Source organism: Elgaria multicarinata, chromosome 5, assembly GCF_023053635.1.
Source record: "Elgaria multicarinata webbii isolate HBS135686 ecotype San Diego chromosome 5, rElgMul1.1.pri, whole genome shotgun sequence".
NCBI lineage: Eukaryota > Metazoa > Chordata > Lepidosauria > Squamata > Anguidae > Elgaria > Elgaria multicarinata.
In genome coordinates this window covers 56,272,265-56,285,376 of record NC_086175.1, presented here as the reverse complement: position 1 = coordinate 56,285,376, position 13,112 = coordinate 56,272,265, and the positions used below count along the sequence as shown (strand labels likewise).

The following is a 13,112-nucleotide window of genomic DNA, read 5'->3' as shown; positions in this document are numbered from 1 at the left end:
ATAAATAATAAAATAATAAGCATCACAATCCTTAGCAAATAATAAGCATCACAATCCTTATCTGTGAAGGTCACTAAGGGACTATCATACGTTTTTCCTTCTCCCTTGACTACTGTAGACAGATAACTGTAGGAACCAATTTAGTTTGGGCATCTTGGTTCGTGGAAGGTGAACACAGACAAAAGACCAAATCATGGTCTAGTGTTCTATGAATAAGCAGTCAAGAACCTTGAATTTGTGAGCTCAAGCCCTGAATTTTGTTCCTAGTTTGCAAGGAGAGTGCAAATCATAGTTTGCTGGTTCAGACTGAACAGGAAATAAAGGTTTGCCTCAAACTGGATGCAGGGAATCATAAAGGAGGGGACGAAGCAGTGCATAAGCCTGGAGAGCCTGGTTGCTTATTTATGTTATGTGTGAATCATCCCAGATAGTCATCCACAAATCTACCCAGAGAACTGCTCTACTAGGAAATAAAAACAACCACAAGGTTTCTAGATTATTGTTCTGTATTTTGCTTATACTCAGTCAATCATTGTTCTGTCTCCTTGCTTTGAATGCAAATTCAAATGAACCCTCTAATCCAGTCCGGCCCCATCCCAGCTCTCTCAGATATTGAACAGCTTTGACATTTGAGTTTTGCTGGCACAGACATACCTGACTTAGCAGCATGTAAGGCAGGTGGGCTGCTGTGACCTTCTGACCATAGTTCTCAATTTAAAATAAAATAAAAATCAACCCCCTTCCCCAAACTTACCAAGTCTCGGTGTATGAACTGATGGCTCTCCAGGAAAGCCATTGCTTCACAAACGTGGAAACACATCTCCACAAACTGAAAGGGATGTAGCTCTTTCCCATGGCTTTTTAAATAACTAAGTAAGCAGCCATTGGCCATGTATTCAGCCACGATATAGATGGGATATGTCTTAGTGCAGACGCCATACAGTTTAACAAGTTTGGGGTGCTTCAGCTTCCTAAAATGAAGAAGTGGGGTTGAGAATGTATAGATCATGGGTTCTCAACAAGGGGGGAATTCCCCCCGGGGGGAATTTTAGGGTTCCGGGGCGGGGAATAGACCACTATTCAGCAAAATATGATGTCCTGTAGATTATGTCTTCCTACACATATTATTAAAAACGTCCCAGAAAAGTGTCGTCTGCAAAAGCCAGGCCTTTGCTCTCTTTTCCCTCCCTCCCTTGCAATCCTAGAAGTTTCAAGCTTCCCATTATATGCATATTATTTGGAATGCACCTTTTGAGTTAGACTATCTTGGGAAGGGGGGAATTATATTCTGAACAATGGTGAAAGGGGGGAATGGAGCAAAAAAGGTTGAGAACCAGTTTTTAGAAGCTTCTGAACCTACATAATATAAAGTAATTATTAACATAGTCTTATAGTTGAGCAACATTAGTTAATTGCATAGATCTGACTTGGCTCCCACTGAAAAAGTAGGGGTAAGTCCCTGACTTTTTCAATGCACAGCTTCGTGGGAAAGCCCCGCAGTGGCTGCGAATCCGCGGCTCTGTCGTATAACTGATGCAGTGCAGATGCTCAGCCACCGAGGGCCTTTGGCCACATACAGACAGCCCCATACTGCCGCTTAAGAAAAAGTATTACTTACATCATGGTCTCAGCTTCTTCTATGAATTCATCTTCAGACATCGATCCTTCCTTGATCATTTTAACAGCAACATCATATTTTCCTTTCCATTTTCCCACCTGTACCACTCCGAATTGACCACTCCCAATTTCTTTCTGCAAGACAATCTCTTCACGCTTGAGCTCCCAGGGTCCTAGTTTGACAGGGGGGAAAGAAAAACGGGTATTAGCTCAGATATAATAATTATTATTTTTGTCAAAATGGCCTTTGAAAAGCAAAGCCCTTCCCTACCATTTCCTAAAGTTGCTGTGGATGGAACATTGTTTTCCTTTGTAGATGCTGCATGTCGAAGCCTTGTAACCACACCTAGAAGATAAGTTTGCCTATTATTCACAGCTAGAGTCATATGTGTTTAACACAATGGAACTACAGTGTGCCTAACTGAGTTCATTATCTTAATGAAAATGGTGGCTTTTTGCCAATGGTGACTCTGCAGTAGCAGAAAGAACTTCCCCTCATGCAAGACAGGACATCCGATTTTTGCCCATCTTGACCTACCTGCTGCAGTTCTCCACACCATGTCCCATACTGTTCCAGGGGTGTGTGACTCCCAACCCTCAGCACCAGCTTTGAGTGGGACACAGGAGGCTACACTAGAGGGGTATTGGTGAAAATCAGGTGTTCTCCCAACTTGGGCAAGCAGAAGTTCTTTGTGCTAGTGCAAACATACAGTTTGATACAACCCAATGTGTGTGTTTGGCCTGCCCCAGAAAAGATATCTAGATACTGTGACCTCCATTGTTGGTAAGAAAACTATTCAGTTAATTAAAACATCATTCCACATCCTGATGATCTCCAGACGTGTTGGACAGAACCTCCTATAATTATTGGAGTTATGGCGCAACACATTTGAAAGGCACTAAGTTGGAGAAAGCTAAATTAAAATAACACAGAAAGATAAGCTTGAATTTTCCAGATGTTACTGCATGAATTCTACCACATACCCCACACATCTCAACAACAGCAGTCCCTGTCCTAACTTCGGAAATGTACAGAACTTTCCCTTGTACAGGAAGCCCCTATATGCACAGAACTCTGGATGTCACTGTGGGATACAAAACTGGAGTCATGTATTATAATTTATATGAAGGAACATGATCTACTTCAGGTAGGTAGGAAGAGATATTTGCTGGGTCTAAAACATGACATGCCTTCCAGATATTTTGGACTACAACTCTCATAAGCCCCAGCCAGCATGGCTAATTGGCAAAGATGATGGTGTTGTGGTCCAAAACATCTAGAGGCAGTTGTGGTCCAAAACATCTAGAGGCATCTCTCTAGACGGCACATCTAGAGATCAGCCATAAAGACTGATCTCTTCTGGCAGGCCTACCCAGTTGAATTTTAAGATGCCTTTTTTAATGGTGTGCTACTTTTAATGATGCACTGGTTTAAAATGTTTGAATTAGTTTTATGTATTTTATGGTGTTTTCATTTGTGTTGTACCCTGCCTCAATCCAGAGGGAGAGGCGGGTAACAAATAAATTTATTATTATTATTACTATTATTATTATTATTATTATTATTATTATTATTATTTTGGAGAAGGCTGCTCTAAGAAATTAGGAGCTGTTTTTAGAATGAATAGGAGCATGGACTTCACTGGAGAAGCCGCAAATGTGGATTAGCAAGGTTCGTTGAAGAGGAATCTGTGTATATAGTAGTTTTGAAAGATTCCACTATGAGAGTAGATAACAAAGCAGAACATGACAAATATTACAAACACTCCCTGCATAATCTTGCCTGGATTAGTACTAGTGATCATTACGGTTATTTCTATGGTTATATTGTTAGCCCTTCAAAGTGCTTCATAATATCAGTAACCCTTACAACAACTCTGGGGCGTAATCCGATTACTTTCGAGTAAGTCCTATTGAATTCAGTGGAACTTACTTTTGAGTAGGTATGTATTACAGATGGGAACCTGAAGCTGAGAGACAGGAGTTCATATAGGGGCTATCTTATCAATCAGAAGATGAGGTGAGATTTGAACTGGGGGTTTCCCAGCTCACACTCAATTGTAAAATACATTTATGAGGCAGCAAGCTGCACTGAAGACAATGAAACTGACTTCTGAGTCAAAATACTTGGGAACATGCTGAAAGTTCTTATACTGCAACAGCAGCACACGCACCTAAGGAAACTTGACATTCATGAGCACAATGTAAAACCATGGAATGCTACATAAGATTACCTGCTGAATTGTGTTGATGATAGTGAATAAGCTTGGGGAGAGAATTGAAACAGTAGTTCTCAGCCAGGTAAAACTGGTTTGCATTGTTTACATGAACATGATAATGTTTAACTATTCCTTTTTTATCTCTGAAAAAAATATCACAAACAATTGTTATATTTGGAAGATCCCAGAGCATGTCAGAAAAAGAAGCAATGTCTATCTAACACAGTGTTTTTAATTTTTGGAGAAGTTTCCAAACTTCTACACCAACTTCTCCAAGACAGTTTCTTCTGTTGGGTCTACTATTCTCACTCTACTTCCCCAAATAACAATAATAACAACAACACACACCTCTTCTGCCATTATGTGGCCTTCCCATAAGGACTTTGAAGAAATCTGGGCAGGATCTACACTACTGATTTAAAGCGCTTTATAACAGTTTTGACAACTGTTGGGGGCCCAAGACACACGCCATATACAGTTTTCAAACCATTTTCAAAGTGCTTTAAAGTGCTTTAAAGCAGTAGTGTAGATCCCCTGTAACATTGGGATTGTCCTTCAGGGTCACTTTAGTCTGAATTATGTATGAACACACAGGTGCAATTAGAGAACCAGAATAAATATCTTACATATGCAGAGACAAGCTCTCTGGCTTTCTAGCAGTATTGAAATGCACTGATAACTCTTGGGGCACATTACACATTCCATATACCACTTTCAAGGTGTTATATCCTACTTTTTATTCCACATTATCTAAAACACCATGAGAAAATGTCATTGTGCGTCCTACGAGATATTAATGTGCAAGAGAGATATAGTGTTACCATGATGGGATCATAATGGTTTGACACAAGGTGTAGATCTGGCCAAGATCAACATGGTTTGTAATAAAGCAGCTACAAAGTATATGCAGGATGTTTTCGAGTATCATCACAAAGGGGGAAATTGTGTTTTCTTACTGTTGCTTCTCCGCCTGTGCAATTGTCCCTCGTTACTTCCTCTTTTGAAAGAGGATGTAAACAACGTACACATGGCCCATTCAGTGGGCCATCCTGATCCTGCTGTTTCTCCTGCACACAGCAGGGGATAGCGGCAACTTCTGTCTAAAAATAAGTCAGTCTTACTAGGATGTTTTTTTGTCGCATGAAGAGAAGGGGTGGGAGGTGTGCGGGAGGCAGATGACGTCATGAGAAGGACCCGCAAAAGTCTGTGAGTGTCCAGTAATGAGCATGCAATAAAACACTTGTCTGATGGAGCTCTTGGATGTATGTTGCATACTTACCCATAGGTCATGCTGAGTACTGATATGGTGTATTTCCCCACATGACTGGAATTACGAACCATAAAAGCACCTTCTTTCCCCTTTTAATAAAAGGAAGACAAATACCAGGAGAGAACCTTCATAATAGGCACGGTGTTGCTGCTGTTTTGGTTTCATAAAATGTAAGGCATCTTTTATTGAACAAATGTGGTTGTTCTTTTTAAGTGCAGTCAAACAGTGGGTCAGCCCTATAAGTTGTGTGTGTATTGCTTGCTCTGATTCATACTGCATGTTAAAGAATGATATGTGGAGCTTGAACACACTGACCCTGTTCAGACAACAGACTAAGCCATGGTTAGGTTGCTAACCCTTCTGCAGTAAATGGGTTTAAACCATAGTTATGTTGCCATCATGGTTAGGAGTGGTTCACACGACTCGCTAAGTGATGGTTCACATGACAAGCGAAGCCATAATGTTTAGTTCAAAATGCTTAACCACTGTGGCTTTGTGAGTCATCTGAACAGGGTCAGTGTGTTCAAGCTCCACGTATCATTCCTCAACATTCAGTAGTGTGAATCAGAGCAAGCAATACACGCACAGTATCTAGGCCCCAGAAATTTTGCTTCCTGGGGTGAAGGACATTCCCATTCCACCAATTGGACGGATTGGACTGGCACTTGGATCTTACATCAACATTGGTGGTTTAACAGCAACAGCATCCTTCACTTCACCTGAGGACAGCAGACTACTTTGGGAGCGCAGGGCAGGCCGCATGGAACACACAGCTCTGTCCTCCAACAGGCCTCCATGCCCCATCCGGCACCTGAGGCGACCCCCTTATTCAGCCTTACGGTAGGGCCAGTCCTCCATGCACCTTCACTCACACATACACACATGCATGCTAAAGGATGGACAGTGAGAGATGCAGGTGTATCACTTTCCACATGATTACTTTACACTTGATGATTAGCAGCTAGATGCGAAAATGGATGCAGTTGAAAAGCACAGAGTATAGAACTTAGCCATAGGAACGGGGACAAGGATGTCTCCTTCTTAACTTGAGTTCTCATGTCAGAGTCAGCAGTGGGGGGAAAAATATTGAGGGGAGGTACAGAAGGCCCAAAGTGAATTTCTTGAGGGGGAGCTTTGTCTGAAATCTTAGATTTCTCAGAGAAATAGTGGCATATTACACTTCAACTCTCTCATCCTAAACATATTCCTTCTGAATTCAGTCCTGTTGATTTTGAAGGGGCAGGAGGGGAGGGAGTTACTTTCCTCTCTCACCCCCAACCCACCTCGTAAGTCCCCTATATCTAAAGACAGCTGCTCCACGTACATCTCAAATCCCCACAGCCGTAAGACCTCAGGCCTTGTTGGTAAGTTCCATATCAGTTCCTTGACTCATTTTGCAGTGAACAATTTTGCAGGCCCTGCACAGAATTGTATTATGGCCTGCTAATATCATGTAACTAGAAGGATCAGCCCATAAGCCAGCAAAACCTTGCCAAATTTGAAAATGTGCCTACTGAATCATTTTTATTTTTATCGCTTCCATTGCAATTCCAGAGAGCAAGAAGCAGACTGGTCCCTCGCTGTTCCAAAGTAGGCAAGTGGATGCTTGTGGCGAAAAGGAAACGCAGAGCACTATCAGAAGTGTAGGGAGTTTTAAACGCTACCTTCTGCAGCAGCAGTTGTTCCGCCTGGGCCCTTGAGAGGCTACCAGCATACCAACTGCAACAAAAGAAACAGCTAACATATTATATTTGCAGCATGCAGTGATTTTGGAATAACATTACCTGAAGTGGATTAAAGAATCCACTTAAAGAACCCATTAATGGAAAAAGCATTCCATAAAGTAGGTTAAAATCCTGAATTTCTTTATATATATATATATATATATATATATATATATATATATATATGATTCATTTCTACCACTTAAAAGCGACATGCAATTTCTAAATAACTGTTTCTACATAACCTTTACATTAAAAAAAATATTGGAATTGAAATGGCCTGAAACAGAATTCTCAATCACCCCCATAGCATTAGATGATAGCTGCCACATTTATTGAATGCTGGTAACATAATGTTGTTTTTTCTCTCTTTCTTCTAATACTAGAACCCAGAGCCTTCCAATGAAGCTAAATAGAGGGATGGGGATTCAGGATAGATAAAAGGGAGCACTTCTTCACACAGCATGTAGTTATTTATTTATTTATTGCAATTTTTATACCACCCAATAGCCGAAGCTCTCCATAGTTAATCTATGGAATGCACTACTTCAAGATGTAGAGATGGCCACCATGTTGGATGATTTTAAAAGGGTATCAGACAAATTCATGAAGGATGAGGCTATCAATGGCTACTAGCAGCCATGATCATTATACGGTATCTCCAATAGAGACAATGAGCATCATCACACGGGGGTGGGGGTGGGGAATTGCGTTTCCTTACTGTCGCTTTTCCATCTCCGCTTCTATCCCTCATTACTTCCTCATTCTTCCTGGCCAGGAAAGAGGAAGTAAACAAAGAGCACATGGCCCATTCAGGGGCTGTTTTTATCATGCTGCTTTTGGGGCGTCTATTTTGCGAGGGAAAAACAAGTGGAAGGAGCGAGAGGCACGTGGGAGGTGGACGTTGTTTAAAGGCCACGCACGCATCTGTAAGTGGCCAATAGTGAGTGTGCGGTAAAATGCTTGTCTGATGATGCTCAATATGCCTATGTTTACCAGCTGCTGGGAAGAGTGGGTGCTCTTGCATTCATGTCCTGCTTATGGGCTTCCCCCAGGCAGCTGGTTGGTCACTGCGTGAACAGAATGCTTGACTAGATAGAGCCTTGGTCTGATCCAGCACAGCTCTAATGTTCATAAACATGTACAATGCAGAGTTTATCATGATTGTACTTATTATGTATATAACATATTTTTAAATGCTGTTTCTGTACATCATTTCAGCAATTCTTAGTTACAGCAAACATGCTATAAGATAGGCTGGAGTTAATACCTTGCTTAAGAGCACCCAAAGAGATCATGGCTGATCTGAGGTTTGAATAAGGGACCCCACAACTCATGCTAATAAGTAACTACACTACAAAAGTTATGATGTGATCCTCATCAAAATGGGTCTGTAGACTTCTTCTCTTTACTCTCTTGCGTAGGCCCCTGCCTTAGAGTGGTTGGGGAATCATGTCTTGGATCACTGTGTAGCTATTTTCAAACAAGTCACTCATATCTGTCATATCAAAGCCATAAAAACACACACCCTGCAAGTAGCGCTCTCTAAGAAGTTGTGACGACTGGGACGAGGAAGATCTGGGTTCTAATCCCTGCCCAGAACAAAGCTTACTGGGCCTTGGGCCAGTCAATATTTTCCATTCTAACCTAACAATCCTCACAGAGTTATTCCAAAGATAAAATGGGTGTGCGGGGAGGACCACGTGCACCCTTTGGATGGAGAAGGAAGGGTGAGATATAAATCAAATAAATAAAGAGAACAACAATGTGTAGCAGTGCCTTTATAGAGATGCAATGGACAGCTGGCTGTAGCAGCAGTGCAATCTACAGACCAGCACAGGTAAGCCAGGGCATTTGCATCTGTGCTTGTGCAGCCCTAATGCATTGTGAGCCATAGTCCCAATGATCAATTACACCCAATGTCCTCCTCACTCATAGTTAGCAATGTTTTCCTCCTCTTCAGATGATGCTGTCTCAGTTTTTCCCCTGCAAAAAGAAAAAGCTACAATGAGTCCTGAGGAACATCATTCCATCATCCATTTTGTTTGCATCTACACCTAAACCTAAAGCAACTTTTTTCTGATCGGTGAATTCCCCCTGCCCCTTAAGACAACCAATGTACTCCATTTTTAACACATTCAGTATTCAAATTCTAGTTCTTCCACATTTGCCTTTCATAAGATGACATTCTTTGGTTTCAAAAACACACACAACTGATTTCACAGAGGACTTTCACCCAGGACTTCTCATAGGGTATAACAGAGCCCTCACCAGCCCAACACCAGGGTTTAGCATTGTCGGGCATCTCCCAAGGTCCACACCCCAGCAGAGAGCCTAGTTCCAGCCCCTGGCACTCTTCTTTTTCCTCCTTGATGCCCCCGCCTCCTCCCCTACTTCCTCTAAGTGGTGACAAGAGCAAGGGAAAGGAACACACACACACACTCGCCTTGCCCTCTCCTTCTAGAAAGTGAGGCAGGCTGGGCCCAGAGGGAGAGGGCACTTGAATGAGCAGCGTAGGGTGGCTGTGCGTCCTGCTTTGTAGAAGACAATCCCCTATTGGAAGGGCTGTCAGAGGACATCTCTCTATTCAATGTTATTTCTGTTGGAAGGCCTCTCCAGTGCTAATCCCAGCTAAAGAAGGAAGAGCTGGGCTTGAACTTATCCATCAACAGCAGCTGGACAGCAGACTGAGCAGGCACACAGGCCACCTAGCTGACCCTTCTCTACTTCAGTGAGCTGCAGGGCCAGCCCTACTGTGAAGCAGTAGGAAGCAGGTGCAGCAGGCAGAAGAGTATGGGAAGAACGGCGTTCTCCCCCTCCAAAGTGTCTGGCACTTCTTGGTCCTGCTAGCCACCTGCATGGACCAAGCCAGGTCTAGTGAGCTGCCTGCTATTCCTATTTAAATAGTCATTCTTTCTGAACTGGCATCTACACACACAGATTAGCAAATGGAAATCTGTGTCCTCTTTTCCTCTTTTGGGGTGATGCATTTCCTCTGTTTTGGCATGCAGAAGTAGCAATCGTAGAGCAGTGGTGAGGAGATGGGGACCCAGTGAAGGCATCTTGCCAAGTTTTCTTTCTGTCTTTCCTCTGCTCATGTTCCTTAACCGAGTGAAGGAGACAGAGATGGTCAGGGCTATAGGAGATATGCACAGACATCCCCTCTCCCATAGTGGCCTGGCATCCTGAGTGCCTGAGGAGGAGGGCTACAGGATCCTTCTGGATAGAGGTGCTGCATCCCAAGTGGACTGGACAGACTCCCCTACCACCCCATTTTACAAAAAGAGAACAACATAAGAAGAACCATGCTGGATCACAGCAAGGGTCCATCTAGTCCAGCACTCAGTTCAACCAGCTGTTGACCAGGGAATCCAAGCAGGACATGGTGCAACAGCACCCTCCCACCCATGTTCCCCAATAACTAGTGTATACAGGCTTTCACTATAATGGAGGAATAATGGAGGTTGCACTTAGCCATCAGGACTAGTAGCCATTGATAGCCTTTTACTCCAGGAATTTATCCAACTCCCTTTTAAAGCCATCCAAATTGGTGGCCATCACCACAACATTTGATAACTGTTACAGATTTGCTTCTAAAACTGTACCATTAATAATACGGCTGCTATGAAAAGTCTGAAGAGCACTCCCTGGTCTTGTCTAAACATGACTTCTCAAAGCGCCATCAGAATAATACATGGATTAAGTGGAAGAAATATATTGGTTCTCTCTTTAACTTTTCTGTTACATCATGCACTGAAGACACCAAAATGACCTGGAATAGGATTTACCCTGATTCATCCGTGGCCTGGGATATCTCTTTCAAGTAGGCCCGGGGAGCAAAGCCTTCATTTCTGCAAATGAAAAATGTCAAAAGAATGTTTAAAGCTTTGTTTAAACAAACAAACAAACAAGCAAACAAACCTACAGAAAGCATTGGGAAGGAAGAAAATGTAAGATAAAATGAACACACACACAAATGGGGAGTGGATTACACAATGTTGTCATGGTGTTCCTGCTGTCAGTCCATGAAAAATGAGCCCTTCCTTCCATGTGTGCTGATTAAGGATCATTGTCAGGACCAATGCTGTGTTTGCTGGGTGATGGTGTCACTTCCTGTGGAAGTGGCCATCACCATTGCTATGTTAATTCTCTCTCCTCGTCTGCCATTTTTATTGTGCTTTTGACATAGCTGTAGGGATGGTATAGTTTCACCAACAAGTGGATCAGTGTAAACCCTGGCAGAGCAGCAGCAGCAGCAGCCATCTTAGATGACTGATAGGAGTGCCTAGCTGAAATGGTACTGAGGTAGCTAAACTCTCATACGTAAGTGCTTATTAAATACACTTGCATATTTTCTAATCATGGAGGAGAATTCCCATTCTTATATGAGCTCTTTCCTGTAATGCAGGCGTGCAGAACCCCCAGTCGATGGGCCTAACCCAATCCACTGGGCTCCCAAATCCAGCCCACGGAGCCACCTGGGGGTTCCTCCAGGGAGAAGAGCTTAGTTTCCAAGCTCCACCCCACTCTTATGTCTCATCTGAGATAACGGAACCCACTGGGAGGAGGAAACAGCATGCAGGGGAATCCCCACTGTTATCTCTGACTGGGGATAATGGCAGGAGACTCAGTAGGCACTGGGAAGTGCAGCTGCTCTTCCTGGCATCATCCAAGTGGTTTTGTGCAGCATTCCCACTGGGCCACGAAGCCGTGCTGGGAGGCTAATAATACATTAATCACAAAATAAGCCACTTGTATACGCAATGATCATGATTGTTCATAAATAATAACATTTAGGTCCTGCCTTTCCTGCTTGGAGCCTGCCTATGGGAATGCTGCACATGTGTTTCCCCCCATTTTCCCCATTTAACCAGGGCCAGATCTACACCAAGCAGGATATAACACTTTTAAAATGGTGTGAAAAGTGGTATATGTAATGTGTCCTGGGCCTGAACAGTTGTCAAAACTGCTATAAACCATTATAAATCATTCGTGTAGATCCTGCCCAGGTAAATTAGCAGAGACTGGCTTTTGACTGAACCAAAGTGCCACCGAGTTTCAGAACAGAGGTGTGAGCCTAGGTTACCCTCACCCAAGACCACCACCACCCACCCACATGTAACTCTAGCTAGATTTCAGACAGCTCAGCATCACCCAAATTGATTCTCAGGACAGGTTTTAAACAAAACAATATCACTTGTCATTTTTCTAAGTTAAGCATAATTTCATTACATTCTAAGTGCCCCATGAATGGAAAAGTTAGTTGATTGATAGGATATAAAAATTATCCCTCAATAATAAGAAAATAAAATAAAAAAATCTTTACCAATAATGGCTTGTATCCAATGTCAGTTCTACTTAGCATAGACCCATTGACATGAAAGGGACTTAAATTAGCCCAAGATTGAATACAATGGAATAGTGGAAAAACATACCCTTCCAAGTCTCTCACTTGCCACCAGTCAGGATCCTCATCTTTCAAAACATAATACTTGTTGTTTCTCACAAGCTGAACATCAGAATTTCCTTTGGGTTCATAATTATAAACAGCTAGTGCTTCTTTCAGAAGTGACTTATCAGATGTTAGACCTGGAGGCTGATGACTGTGTTCCCTGCTCTGAAAACATAGCCAGTAGTAGAGGGAAATACATCACACAGATAACGTAGAGAAAGAAATTATATCACAATAATTAGCAATTACATAGCACATTTCAAGTGTTCACAGAATACACTGAGTTGGATCCACTTAGCCATACTTAGAGTAGACCCATTGAAATCAATGGAAATTAACTTAGTTTGACCAATGCTCCACTACATTTTTTATTTACTTAAAGGATGCTTAGTTTTATTTCAGGGTTCTTCTGAGTATTGTTGCATAGCTACATTATCCCCCCACCCTTTTTCTGCATATTGTTCCTGAAATTGAAAGTCATGAAAATGACTCTGAACGTCTAATTTTAATGTACAGAGTCAGCACATACAGCTGGCTGATTTGCATGATTGATCATCCCATGAGATACACGAACGTTTGCACAGGAATCAGCAAAGATAGGTTTTGTGTATCTTAACAGGTTGTTCATTTAAAGAAGTAATGCAATCTTATAATGAGTTGTGTGTGCAGATGCTTGGTTTTTGAAGCATGACTTGAAACACTGGGAACAGCCCACCTTTTAACCAAAGTGAATCTGAAACAAAGTTATCTTGAGTGTGCCATAAATATGCCAAACAAGCACTAGGTTTACATTACTGGTCTGATAATTTAAGAATCAAGAGTAGCCCTCA

At 42.3% G+C, this 13,112-nt stretch overlaps 2 protein-coding genes across 2 annotated transcripts in view; one reads left to right on the top strand and one right to left on the bottom strand.

Moving 5' to 3' along the window:
* VEGFD (vascular endothelial growth factor D) overlaps nt 1–13,112 on the top strand; it is a 104,313-nt gene that overhangs the window by 15,020 nt on the left and 76,181 nt on the right. The gene's annotated exons all lie outside the window — the stretch shown is intronic.
* The window catches only part of BMX (BMX non-receptor tyrosine kinase), a 29,012-nt gene that overhangs the window by 5,888 nt on the left and 10,012 nt on the right, over nt 1–13,112 (bottom strand). The window contains exons 7-15 of the mRNA XM_063126405.1: nt 12,266–12,447; nt 10,619–10,681; nt 8,763–8,816; nt 6,771–6,825; nt 5,116–5,195; nt 3,852–3,979; nt 1,889–1,963; nt 1,619–1,790; nt 755–971 (exon numbers count right to left, since the gene is read on the bottom strand). Of these exons, the coding sequence (XP_062982475.1) occupies nt 755–971; nt 1,619–1,790; nt 1,889–1,963; nt 3,852–3,979; nt 5,116–5,195; nt 6,771–6,825; nt 8,763–8,816; nt 10,619–10,681; nt 12,266–12,447 (1,026 nt within the window). The remainder of the gene's footprint in view (nt 1–754; nt 972–1,618; nt 1,791–1,888; nt 1,964–3,851; nt 3,980–5,115; nt 5,196–6,770; nt 6,826–8,762; nt 8,817–10,618; nt 10,682–12,265; nt 12,448–13,112) is intronic.